The sequence below is a fragment of the Psittacula echo genome, assembly GCF_963264785.1.
Source record: "Psittacula echo genome assembly, chromosome: 4".
In the NCBI taxonomy this organism is placed as follows: domain Eukaryota; kingdom Metazoa; phylum Chordata; class Aves; order Psittaciformes; family Psittacidae; genus Psittacula; species Psittacula echo.
The window spans coordinates 85,782,136-85,795,406 of record NC_137738.1 but is presented as its reverse complement, the minus strand read 5'-3'; the positions used below and the strand labels follow the sequence as shown (position 1 = coordinate 85,795,406).

General features: G+C 37.5%; 1 protein-coding gene across 1 annotated transcript in view; it reads right to left on the bottom strand.

Moving 5' to 3' along the window:
• Nucleotides 1-13,271, bottom strand: part of CSMD1 (CUB and Sushi multiple domains 1) — a gene marked incomplete at both ends in the record, with an annotated part of 1,184,444 nt that overhangs the window by 9,438 nt on the left and 1,161,735 nt on the right. The window contains 6 exons of the mRNA XM_080616376.1: nt 1,034-1,121; nt 1,859-1,971; nt 4,525-4,686; nt 8,197-8,241; nt 9,899-10,078; nt 11,167-11,278. Coding sequence (XP_080472502.1) covers nt 1,034-1,121; nt 1,859-1,971; nt 4,525-4,686; nt 8,197-8,241; nt 9,899-10,078; nt 11,167-11,278 — 700 coding nt within the window. The remainder of the gene's footprint in view (nt 1-1,033; nt 1,122-1,858; nt 1,972-4,524; nt 4,687-8,196; nt 8,242-9,898; nt 10,079-11,166; nt 11,279-13,271) is intronic.

Sequence of the window (13,271 nt, the reverse complement as noted above, 5' to 3'; positions counted from 1 at the left end):
AATCATCTGTCCCAGACAAGAGTTTACTCTGAAGACTGAAATTGTTATTCAGCTTTAGTAATTGGCAATTCTTAGGCTGAGACTCTGAAGGTGGGTGACTAAACACTGTGACTAAACATATATAGCAATTTGAGAGGTGGCCAAGATGAGCAAATCCATAGCATAACTGCTACTACAGCAGTTAATAGAGCAAAGAAATACAAGGGAGATTTGGCAGAACTTTGAAGGACATTGGGTACAGCACCAATGAAGTCAATGGAAAAAAGGCAATTTATAAAATGTAGGTAGAGTCTGCTATCAAGATATTGGTTAGGCAGTCTCCTTTCTCTAGCCCAGTACTTTGCTTTATATATACTGTGGTTTGACCACTCTGCAGTAGTTCCAGGATCAGGAAATGCAGATGTCTACACTTGGTATTTGCCCAAACTATTTTATTAGACAATATTTCATGGGTAAACATTTTATTAGTTTTTTTATGAAAAAATAATCTTATGAGCAGAATAACTAGTTTTTCATCAGCTGCCAGAGCACTTGAGTCCATAGCTGTGATATATATATCAGCCACCCATTTCATATTTTTGACAGTAAAGTAGAATTCTATCTAAATACATATACATTCTGAAAGCATCCATCAGTAACAAGCACTCCAAATGGCATTAATAAAATCAGTGTTGATCCTCTCTTTTTAATTTCCTATATGGTTCTGACTGCAATTTATACATATGAGCAAAAAGTGTCTTTGAATTGCATGACACCCTGTTACTTTAAAAATGACATTCACAGAAAAGCAAGCAGTTGCACTGGCATTCTCTGGTTGCTATACCTGAAAACGTGATACAGTAACATATTAACTAGAGTCACACCAGGACTTGAACAGATTATTTAAAATACGCATATTCCACTATATTTTTTATAATAGCAATGGCATGAAATAAACATAGTTTTTTAAGCTAGATAGATGAGTCATTTGCTGAATTTACTTTTGAAAGATCCCAAAAGATTAGACATATTAAAGCTCTATGAACATACTTACCTTGTCTTTGGAGCATAAATTTTCCGAAGTCTTTTCCATGTATATTGCCTTGATAGGTAAAACCCCCTCTTTCAAACCCTGAGGATACCTAAAATATGATAAAACAGAAAAAATATTTCTGGAAAAAAGAAGTAAGAATGTTTATGCTTAGCAATTTGTTTTTCTGACTTAGAGGAGAAATATGGAGCCCAGACTTTCACTTTTATCCTTTAAAATATTAGTAAACTCTCTGCTTATGCAGTATTTATCATTTTAAGTTTGCAGCAGTATTAAATAAAGTTTCAAAATAACACATGGGACAACTTTAAAATATCTGATGTATATTGCTGGGTTTTAAAATTCTTCAACTGGGAAACACATAACTGAATTAGTCTATGGATACAAAAGTCTACTGAATTGTCAGATTTTAAATTGTTTTCCATAAAAAGCATTATGAGACACAAAGGAGAACTGCAAAGAGTAAAGGAACTTTTTCTTCAAGATTAAATGTAATTTTATTACAGTGAACTATTTCCCAAGCTAAAAATGAACAATGTTTCTAAACATAAAGTTCTCACTTTCATCTAAGAAAACAAGGCAAAACCATAGCAAATTATATTGATCACTCCACCTTCCTTTTAGTAAACTAAAAATTCTAATGGAAGTGTGGAAGATAGAAGCTTGTATACGTATTTTTGAAAAGAAAAATAACGTGAACTCTACACTTGACATCTACAGTGCTGTATTCCATGCTAGTAATATAAAAATTTGGATAAAGGTTTCGGAAGGAAATCAGAAGTTACTTAAAACTCAGCAAGCTTTACCCACAGCAGTCCAGTTACTTACATAACCATCTAGTGCCCAGTTGTCATTTTCAAACTTGCTTACAAAAATTTCACTAGGTCCTTTAATCTGAAAAACTTTCAAGAGCAAATGGGCTTCTTCTTTCTTGTAAACACCTAGTAACATGAAGGAGGTAATACATGTCTTTTAAACATTTTTTTAACCAGTTTATTCAAATATCCTTTCAAAGCAAAGTATATTGATTTAGGACTAAAATATTTTGTAGAAAACATTTTGTAATAACAGAATTTTATAAGGCGGACAACAAGATTTCAAGTGCTGTAATAGCAGGATCTTATTTTACTGATTCCTTGCTTGATAGTCAAGGATCACCTGCTACAAGCTCAGGAGTGTTGCATCACAACTCGAAGGAAGTGCAGCAGGAGAGCCAGGAGACCTCCTTGGATAGATAAGGTGTTGCTCAGGAAAATTCAAAGGAAAAAAGAGGCCTATAAAAGCTGGAAGCAGGGACAGCAGGCCTGGGAAGAATACAGGGATGTTGTCCAGGAAGCTAGGGACCAGGTTAGGAAAGCTAAGGCCCAGTTACAATTAAACTTGGCTAGGGATGTTAAAGATAACAGGAAGGGATTCTATAGGTACATTGCAAATAAAAGACAGACTAGGGACAACGCAGGCCCCCTCCGGAAGATATCGGGAGAACTGGCTACCCTGGATTTGGAGAAGGCTGAGGTTCTTAATGACTTCTTTGCCTCGATCTTCACTGGCAAATGCTCTGACCGCACCACCCAAGTCTTGGAAGGCAAACGCAGGGACTGTGAGAATGAAGACCCTAGGCCCACTGTAGGAGAGGATCTGGTTCGAGACCATCTTAAAAACCTAAACGTACACAAGTCCATGGGACCTGATGACATCCATCCGCAGGTCCTGAAGGAGCTGACGAATGAAGTTGCTAAGCCACTGGCCATCATATTTGAAAAATCCTGGCAGTCAGGTGAAGATCCTTAAGACTGGAAAAAGGGAAATATAATCCCCGTTTTCAAGAAGGGGAAAATGGATGACCCGGGGAATTACAGACCAGTCAGTCTCACCTCTGTGCCTGGCAAAATCTTGGAGCAGATTCTCCTGGAAGGCACGCTAAGGCACATGAAAAACAAGGAGGTGGTTGGTGACAGCCAGCATGGCTTCACTAAGGGGAAATCCTGCCTGACCAATTTGGTGGCCTTCTATGATGGGGCTACAAAACTGATGACCAGGGGCAGAGCAGTTGACGTCATCTACCTGGACTTGTGCAAAGCGTTCGACACTGTCCCAGACGACATCCTCGTCTCTAAATTGGAGAGACATCAATTTGATGGGTGGACCACTCAGTGGATAAAGAACTGACTGCATGGCCACACGCAAAGAGTTGTGGTCAATGGCTCGATGTCTGGCTGGAGACTGGTAACGAGTGGTGTCCCTCAGGGATCGGTGTTGGGACCGGTCTTGTTCAACATATTTGTCAGTGACATGGACAGTGGGATTGAGTGTGCCCTCAGAAAGTTTGCCGATGACACCAAGCTGTGTGGTTCGGTTGGTACGCTGGAGGGAAGGGATGCCATCCAGAGAGACCTCGACACACTTGTGAGGTGGGCTGATGCCAACCTTATGAAGTTTAACCATGCCAAGTGCAAGGTCCTACACCTGGGTCAGAGCAATCCCAGGCACAGCTACAGGTTGAGCAGAGAAGAGATTCAGAGCAGCCCTGCAGAGAAGGACTTGGGGGTGTTGGTTGATGAGAAAATGAACATGAGCCGGCAGTGTGCGCTTGCAGCCCCGAAAGCCAACCGTATCCTGGGCTGCATCAAAAGGAGTGTGACCAGCAGGTCGAAGGAGGTGATCCTGCTCCCCTGCTCTGCTCTCGTGAGACCTCACTTGGATTATTGTGTGCAGTTCTGGTGTCCTCAACATAAAAAGGACATGGAACTGTTCGAACAAGTTCAGAGGAGGGCCACAAGGATGATGAGGGGACAGGAGCACCTCCTGTATGAAGAGAGGCTGAGAAAGTTGGGGCTGCTCAGCCTGGAGAAGAGAAGGCTGCGTGGAGACCTCATAGCAGCCTTCCAGTATCTGAAGGGGGCCTACAAGGATGCTGGGGAGGGACTGTTCATCAGGGACTGTAGTGATAGGCCAAAGGGTAACAGGTTCAAACTTAAACAGGGGAAGTTTAGATTGGACATAAGGAGGAAATTCTTTACTGAGAGGGTGGTGAGGCACTGGAATGGGTTGCCCAGGGAGGTTGTGAACGCTCCATCCCTGGCGATGTTCAAGGCCAGGTTGGATGAGGCCTTGGGTGATATGGTTTAGTGTGGGGTGTCCTTGCCCATGGCAGGGGGGTTGGAATTAGACGATCTTAAGGTCCTTTCCAACCCTAACTATTCTATGATTCTATGATTCTAACACATCAATACTATCCAACAGTCTGAGATGACAAAAACTACTCAATATTTATTTGAAGTGTAAGTGGAAAACAATATATGGGTGACCACATTTAAATTGACTGAATTTTGTGCAGACCATTACATTAGGTTCTTTCTTTTTGCAAAATAAGCAGAAAAACATTTTTGTGAAAATATGAAGTTTTTGTTTTGTGTTTGGCAGAAAACGCAACAAAACTGAAGAGAAAAAAAAAATCCCAAACCAGCTGTTTTAACATCAAATTCTGAACGTACCTGATAGTTTGATCTGGATGTTGGATGCCTCAGTGAATGTGGCATTCACTTTGCTGCTTGTAGTATTGAACCAATCAACAGTCAGAGTAGCAGGCTGTCTTTTTCCTAAATATTCATAAAATCCTTTCCACAGTGAATTTATAAAAAACACATCCGAGGGAACTAAATAAAAGTGGGCAAAAAAGAAACAAAGAAATGAGTTAACTACAACAAAGTAGCAATCTTTCTAGCCACATTTCGGTTCTTTATTTTTTTCTGTTACAGCATCAATCCACTGTTCTAAGGAGGCATTACAGTAAAAATTTTACAGCAGTAAAGACAATATGTTGGAACTAAATGATCATAAGGTGCTTCCCAAACCTAACTATTCTATGATTTTATGATTCTACAATAATGACCTTTTCACACAATTGCCTACTGTATACTACACCTGTCCATTATCATACATGTTCTTAAATAACATCACACCTCATAGCTTGTGTGCTTCAGTGAAAGCTCGCAAGACTATGAAAAATAACAAACAGGCTCTTCCCCTAAAGCCCTACAGCTTTAAGGTATGATGAAAGAAATGAAAATAATTTTCTGAAGTGAGGGAGTCTGGAAGGGGACACTGTCTTAGGCCATATCTTTTTTTTATGAATCTATTAAATAGTATGTGTGATTTTCAACTGATCAAATGAATATTCAATTGAATTCACTGGATTCCAGACACAGTTTAGCACAAGTTTCTTGTTAGTCATTTTTAGAGTCCACATCTTTTTTCTGTACAGTATGACCACACCTGTGAACAGTGAAGTTCCCAGAACAGGGAACAATTTTGATTTAAAATAAAGGGGTTTGCTTCTCTGAAACTGCAGTTCAAATAATCTGAAGTGAAACTCCCTAAAATGAAGTATGAATTACAGGAAAAGATATAGGTATTTGAGTCATTCATTTGATGTTATTTCTATTTTTCCTCTTTAGAAAAAAAATATTTAGAGGTCATTAAATGTTGCATTTTAAATATTTATCTAAATCAGCAACAGAGTAGAAAAAAGTCTCTCATTCAACAGTATTTGCAATATTAACATTAATTAAAAAGAAAACACAAAAAAAGAAAACATCATCAATATGTTGTCTCTGCCATCACTGGATTCCAAGTGAGTGGAGACCCACTATATGGCTTTGACTACAACAGCTTTAAAGGATCCTAAGTGCTTCTTTTCCAAGGAAAACTCAGTGTGGGACTGGGAATTTACACAAGGTAACCTCAATTTAATATTAAAAATCTGAAGCATAAGTTTCAATTGGTATCTCATAGTCCTTAGAATTCATATATTTTCTGCAAATATAGGAATTCTGTAAAGGGTCTTTCAGACTTTTTTTCCTGTAAATTTCTCATTGCTTTGATACAATAATGACATACAGTAAATTTGAAACCTGCATCTTAAAAATATATGAAAATTATTTTTGTCTTTGCTTTTAATTAAACTGTGTGTCTGAAGTTGTTCTCATGAAGGTGAACATCTAGTATTACTGGCATGAACCTGACAGGTACTATGTAAGACTCTTCTAAAGGAGCAAAGACCATAATTCTTTTGTCACATTCAGCATCTTCACTATCTGGTTTCTCTATCCACTGTAATCATCAATAATAGTACCACTTGCAAATTATATATATAATTTTCAAAATAGTACCATTGACTCAATATTTACAGAATTTGCACTTGTTGCAGATGGACAGAAGCAGTAGGGAAAGAAAATATATTTCTGCTTGCAAAAGGTTAAAATACAAGTGCTGCAGTCTCATGGATGCTGCTGAGGAATTGGAGTCTGACTCATTTCTGCTGAGCCCTTGCGATGTCGCTGCCTTTCCCATCCACTGTGGGCAAATGCAGAATGAGAAAAAAGAACGGGGTATTATCGTACTAATTCTGCACCAACTGCGGATTCTTCTCAGAACATTTCAAATAGGCAAATCAACAGCTGCTCACTAGAACAGCTTCCTAACTATTTTTACAAAGACTATAAATACAAAGGAGTGAGAGCCATGGGAGCCAAACACAGTATTGTAGTTCTTAAACTTCACTTTGGTATTGTAAGAATTCTTTAGTTGCAACTTATACTCAATTATAATTTACAGTAAAAATTATAGTTACTATTACTTATGAAAACATTAACTTTGGCTAAAAAACCCCACAACTTAATAAGCAGAATTTTTATTCAGATATCCACAAAAATATGATCCTTTTCTGTTACAAAACTCTAGCAATATTAGCTTCATGTAAACTAAAATACAGATAGCAGCATTCTGGAATTCTACCAGAAGCCAAGGAAAGACATAGTGTTCTATACTAGAGAGAATTCACATTTTTAAAAGACATTAATAATAGTGCAGACTTAAAACTTTTCCTTGTTAATGACAGTCATCTGTTACACAGTTTCAGTTCTCTGCTTACAGTTATTAGCATTCTCAATCATAACATTGTTTTTCTTAACAGTGCCTTTCAAACAGTACTTACTTGTCAAAAGCAGTTATAAGGGACATGATGTGATGTGAATTGATACTGATGCTCTGCATAGTGAATATATTTGGAAACTTGGTCTGTATTTTAATTTGGCATTGAAACTTCAAAATCTGTGTGATAGCAGATTAATGCGTACCTTAGGTGTTCAGTGAGGTGAATCTTCCAGTAAATGAAGACTGTATATTAATTATAATGAATGCATATTCTATCCTGCTTTATTGTGAGTCTGCAGAACTAATGCATTTGAGAAGAACTCTCACTAATAAACTCACCAGTAAGGTTAATTATTAGCAGAAATACCTTTTTATCCCATCTACTTTACAGAGTCCTTCTGTGAACTGCCTTGAGTGTGAACTATTAATCTTATTTTCCCTGCAGCTTGCTAAAATTCAGAATATAGAATTGCAAGCTCATTTATTTGGTGAAAGCTCTGCGTATTGTTAAATAAGATAGTAAAAAAAAATAAAAATAGGCCTTTCATTGTCTGAAAATTATTGAGCCTAAAAAGAACTACATCAAGGATTTCACTGATGTATTTTTCTATTTTGACACTGGCAAGAGGAAAAAGTTAACTGCACACAAATTAGGAAGCCCTACCTTAGAGTACCTTGAGAGTTCCCATGAAATTAAGGCCATTACAATTTTGAAACCTGTTTGGGTTTTTTGTTGTTTGGTTTTGTGATTTTTTTGTTTTGGTTTGGTTTGGTGGTGGTGGTGGTTGTAGGGGTTTTTTTGTTTGTTTGAATTTTTTTTTTTTGTGGTTTCTTACAAGACTTGCAAGGTAAAGGGCAGAACTTTGACTAAACCAAATCCCCACAATTGCAATCTAAGCTCATTATAAGGCTCTCCATTACAGCAATCTCTGATATAAAATTACATCAAGTCTGGGTTTTGTGTATATATGCTTTATCTTTTTTGTTTGACAGCTTTTTTTGTGACATTCACAAAATTGTTACTGTAGAAATTAAAAAAATGCTGTTTGGGAAAGAACTTTATAGAATATGTTTTACATGGTCTCTGCTATTATGAAAGACCTCAATATTTATATTCCTTTGAAATTACTAATAAGTAAGTTAAATATTGAAAATAATTTTATTATCCATAACAATCTAGGGTGCAAATCAATTGAATTTATTTAGTTCTAAAACTTTTCTTGTATACAAACCTGGAGTTTTAGTTATTGTTTCATTAACTTCTCTCACTCCTTTACCTACAAGTAAAAAGACAAATTATCACTTTCATGAATATATTCGTTGTTTGTTTCTTTTTTTTTTCTTTTTTAAAATAGAATGTTAAAACAATGCTTCATGGATGCAATCATTTCTTATCCAATAGAGCCATATTTAAACCAGAAATACCTAGTCTTGAATACTTTACATGTTCAAACCTATAGACTTACACAAAACTAGCAAAAAATATTTTAGGTAAACAACATTTTACTGTGAAAAGTTGTCTGGCTAGCAAAGTATTTCATGCGTTTAGGCCTAAATTTTTTATATCAGTCCCAGTGCTGTAAAAGAGAGCCTTATAGAGGGGAGAAAAACTATAACTAATTATGAATAATAACATATTAAATATAGTGAATATTGTGTTTATAAAAATTGATGCATTTATGACACAAACCAGCAAGTGCCAGGTTGCTGGATTAGGATGACAGGATCAGATATCATGGGAAAGGATCACAAATGGTGTCACTTGCTATATTTCTGGTACACTCAGCAGTTATGTCCACTGACTCAACCAAGATCAAGTTCTGGCCTCACATTATCAGCCACTTTAAAAAGGCTAATGTCCTCAAGGAATAACTGGTCTTGCATGTTTTGGTGGTTTTTTTTGGTTTTTTTTTTTCTGAAAATTCACTCACTAGGCTGATCAAGTGCTAAGCACAAAAAATGCAGGGCAATCAAGGAGGATTATGCCTAAAGACTGTAAGACAATTTAAAACAAACAAACAAAAAAAACACAACAAAAAGAAAAGAATTCTTGCTTATACAAATATTCTCTATTTTGTTTTTTAAAAGGGAATTTAAAAACCAGAAGATTGTTTTTCTTAATTTATTAATTATACATAGTACCCATGAAAAATCAACCTTTAAGGAATTGGAAGTTTTACGTGTAGATCATTCAGCTTGACAATGTTGAAACAAAGAAGTCTACTCATACATTAATGAAAACTAAAATATTGTTCGAACATCAAATCAATTGAGTGTTCTTTGACATATCAGAATTAAAAATCATGTTGCAAAATCTTTCCCATGGTATCCGACTATTTTTGTTTTATTCATATTTTAAATGTATTTTTTTTCTTAATCAGGAACTTAATTTGCATTTGAAGAGCAAATATAGCCCTCATAACTATGTACTTAGAGTTACTCTAGCAAAATTATATGAAATTTACATGGATGTAGATAAAAGCGGAATCTGGTGCAAATATGTACTTATTTTTTAATTTTATTATTCATTTTTATTTTAGAAGATTTTCTTAGACAAAAAGCCTACCTGAATTAATCTGAATTCATACATTAAACACTTAATACACAGAAATACTCTTTAGGACTGTGACATAAACACAATTAAAAGTAGTACTTTATATTGTTTAGGTTTTGTTTGCACTTTTTAAGGGTAAACTGATGTATGCATGACTGTGCTTTTCCACACACATATTGTATTGCCATGTTTTCCTCCATGAGTTCTAGATGCTACACCCACTTTGATTTCTTTACTGTTTCTTTCATCAAGTAAAAGCTCCTGTGTCATATGCTTCTTTAAACAGTAAGTGGAAAAAATTAATCCTACTACATAAAAATGTCCGGGAAAATTAAATCAAACAAAATTGGGCCCAACAAATCACTTGAGTATTTACTTACTTTTACAAATAGGCGATTTTCCTGTCCATTTCATATCTGGTTTACATGTCCGATGTTCTGATCCACCAGCAAGAAAAAATCCTGGCTGACAGGTATACACCAAAGTATACCCTAAAGTAGGAAGATCTATTGCTTTCACATCTACATGTGCTGGTGTCTCTGGCTGCCTGCAAGCATGAGCTGTAAAGGGTTTTTTACAGTTAGAAAAAGTAGTGGTAAACAGTTTTCAAAGGATTTTACAGCACATCATTTGAAAAAAAAAATGCATTTCAACATACTCCCTTTCATTATATGAACTTGGTACACCTTTTAGAAATGTTAAGTAGCTATTACTTGTAAACTAACACTCAGTGTATTGTTTTATTATTGTGGGAAGATGGAAATGATACCATCATATATTCTTAAACAATACACCAAAATTAAATGATGACAGGAAACAGAGAAGTGTTAAAATGAAGGTAAGTAAATGCCACTGTACATAGTGCAATGACTGGCTCTCTGAATTACTGTACTGTCACAGCTTCAAGCATCACTTCCACTCAATGTTTTGAAAATTATAGAGTGGTTATTGTGCTAAATAAATTCATTATACATTTCTACTGAAAGAAACATTCTGTAGGAAGGCTTTGTCATAGTACATTGTAACAGATATAGTTGTTTTGTATGCTTCTTTCTCTCTGCTCCATGATGTCCATTTATAACAACCCAAAGATAATTTGAAATAGGGTAAAAATCTAAGGTCATTCTAATTAATTACTTTTAGCTTAGATAAGCGTATTTTAATGCAATAGTTATTTGCTGTCTTCCAACACAGAGCTGTAAATGCACTGATCATTTGCACACCCATGTATAGCCCCCAAACCATGAATTTAGTTAATTCTAATTTATGATTCACAAAATACTAGCCAACAAAATAGCCCCATGCACACTTCAGGACACTGCTTGTTGTATATTAATTCAACAACACAAAAAAACCTAGATTAATTTAAAGCAGCTAATGCAGTGGGTTAATGAGGACACACATTTTTGAGTAAAACTGATAGAATTAATTGTGAACTTCATGAATAAAAATCTGAAAAATCTTACTTTAATATCTCAAATACATCTTTAGTCTTAGAATAGGAAACAAAACCATTTAAAAATACTGTTTTAAATAAAGTTTAGTTTTCTGTAGCATATAATTTATTATGAATTTCCACATGCATCACTTTGTAACTCTTTCAGAATTGCACAGTATTCTTACTAATTGGATAAGAAACCAGACTTACGAATGCATTCAGACTGTATGCCACTCCATGTTAAGTTAGCAAGACAAGAACGGGTGGTAGATCCCTGAATATGATAACCTTTTCTGCATCTGAAAAAGACTGTGCTCCCAACCTAAGGATCAAAAGAGAATATCAGAAGAAAGAAGCATCCATCATGTGTAGTTACATATCAAGACAGTGATAAGCTACTAGATATTTTTGTAAATAAAAATGTCCCCTTTTTACAGTTTCTGGAGTTAAACTTTTTTTCTTTTTTTTTTTTTTTGTGATGAAAAGTTTGAGCAATTGATCATTTGTAACATTATTTTAAAGGAGTAAGTTGAAAAATATGAACACGGCAGTGCACATCGAAAAGGGCGCTTCAGAAACTTCAGCTTATTTGTTTACCAGTGTGACAGAAGCAATGACTCAGATGCCTCTCTCTATCGGGAGAACTGGCTACCCTGGATTTGGAGAAGGCTGAGGTTCTTAATGACTTCTTTGCCTCGATCTTCACTGGCAAATGCTCTGACCGCACCACCCAAGTCTTGGAAGGCAAACGCAGGGACTGTGAGAATGAAGACCCTAGGCCCACTGTAGGAGAGGATCTGGTTCGAGACCATCTTAAAAACCTAAACGTACACAAGTCCATGGGACCTGACGAAATCCATCCGCAGGTCCTGAAGGAGCTGACGAATGAAGTTGCTAAGCCACTGGCCATCATATTTGAAAAATCCTGGCAGTCAGGTGAAGATCCTTAAGACTGGAAAAAGGGAAATATAATCCCCGTTTTCAAGAAGGGGAAAATGGATGACCCGGGGAATTACAGACCAGTCAGTCTCACCTCTGTGCCTGGCAAACTCTTGGAGCAGATTCTCCTGGAAGGCACGCTAAGGCACATGAAAAACAAGGAGGTGGTTGGTGACAGCCAGCATGGCTTCACTAAGGGGAAATCCTGCCTGACCAGTTTGGTGGCCTTCTATGATGGGGCTACAAAACTGATGACCAGGGGCAGAGCAGTTGACGTCATCTACCTGGATTTGTGCAAAGCGTTCGACACTGTCCCAGACGACATCCTCGTCTCTAAATAGGAGAGACATCAATTTGATGGGTGGACCACTTAGTGGACAAAGAACTGGCTGGATGGCCGCACACAAAGAGTTGTGGTCAATGGCTCGATGTCCGGCTGGAGACTGGTAACGAGTGGTGTCCCTCAGGGATCGGTGTTGGGACCGGTCTTGTTCAACATCTTTGTTGGTGACATGGACAGTGGGATTGAGTGCGCCCTCAGAAAGTTTGCCGATGACACCAAGCTGTGTGGTTCGGTTGGTACGCTGGAGGGAAAGGATGCCATCCAGAGGGACCTCGACACACTTGTGAGGTGGGCTGATGCCAACCTTATGAAGTTTAACCATGCCAAGTGCAAGGTCCTACACCTGGGTCGGAGCAATCCCAGGCACAGCTACAGTTTGGGCAAAGAACAGATTCAGAGCAGTCCTGCAGAGAAGGACTTGGGGGTGTTGGTTGATGAAAAAATGAACACGAGCTAGCAGTGTGCGCTTGCAGCCCAGAAAGCCAACTGTATCCTGGGCTGCATCAAAAGGAGTGTGACCAGCAGGTCGAAGGAGGTGATCCTGCTCCTCTACTCTGCTCTCGTGAGACCTCACTTGGAGTATTGTGTACAGTTCTGGTGTCCTCAGCATAAAAAGGACATGGAACTGTTGAAACAAGTCCAGAGGAGGCCCATGAGGATGATCAGGGGATAGAAGCACCTCCTGTATGAAGAGAGGCTGAGAATGTTGGGGCTGTTCAGCCTGGAGAAGAGAAGGCTGCGTGGAGACCTCATAGCAGCCTTCCAGTATCTGAAGGGGGCCTACAAGGATGCTGGGGATGGACTATTCATCAGGGACTGTAGTGACAGAACAAGGGGTAATGGGTTCAAACTTAAATAGGGGAAGTTTAGATTGGATATAAGGAAGAAATTCTTTACTGAGAGGGCGGTGAGGCACTGGAATGGGTTGTCCAGTGAAGTTGTGAATGCTCCATCCTTGGCGGTGTTCAAGGCCAGGTTGGATGAGGCCTTGGGTGGCATGGTTTAGTGTGAGATGTCCCTGCTCATGGCAGGG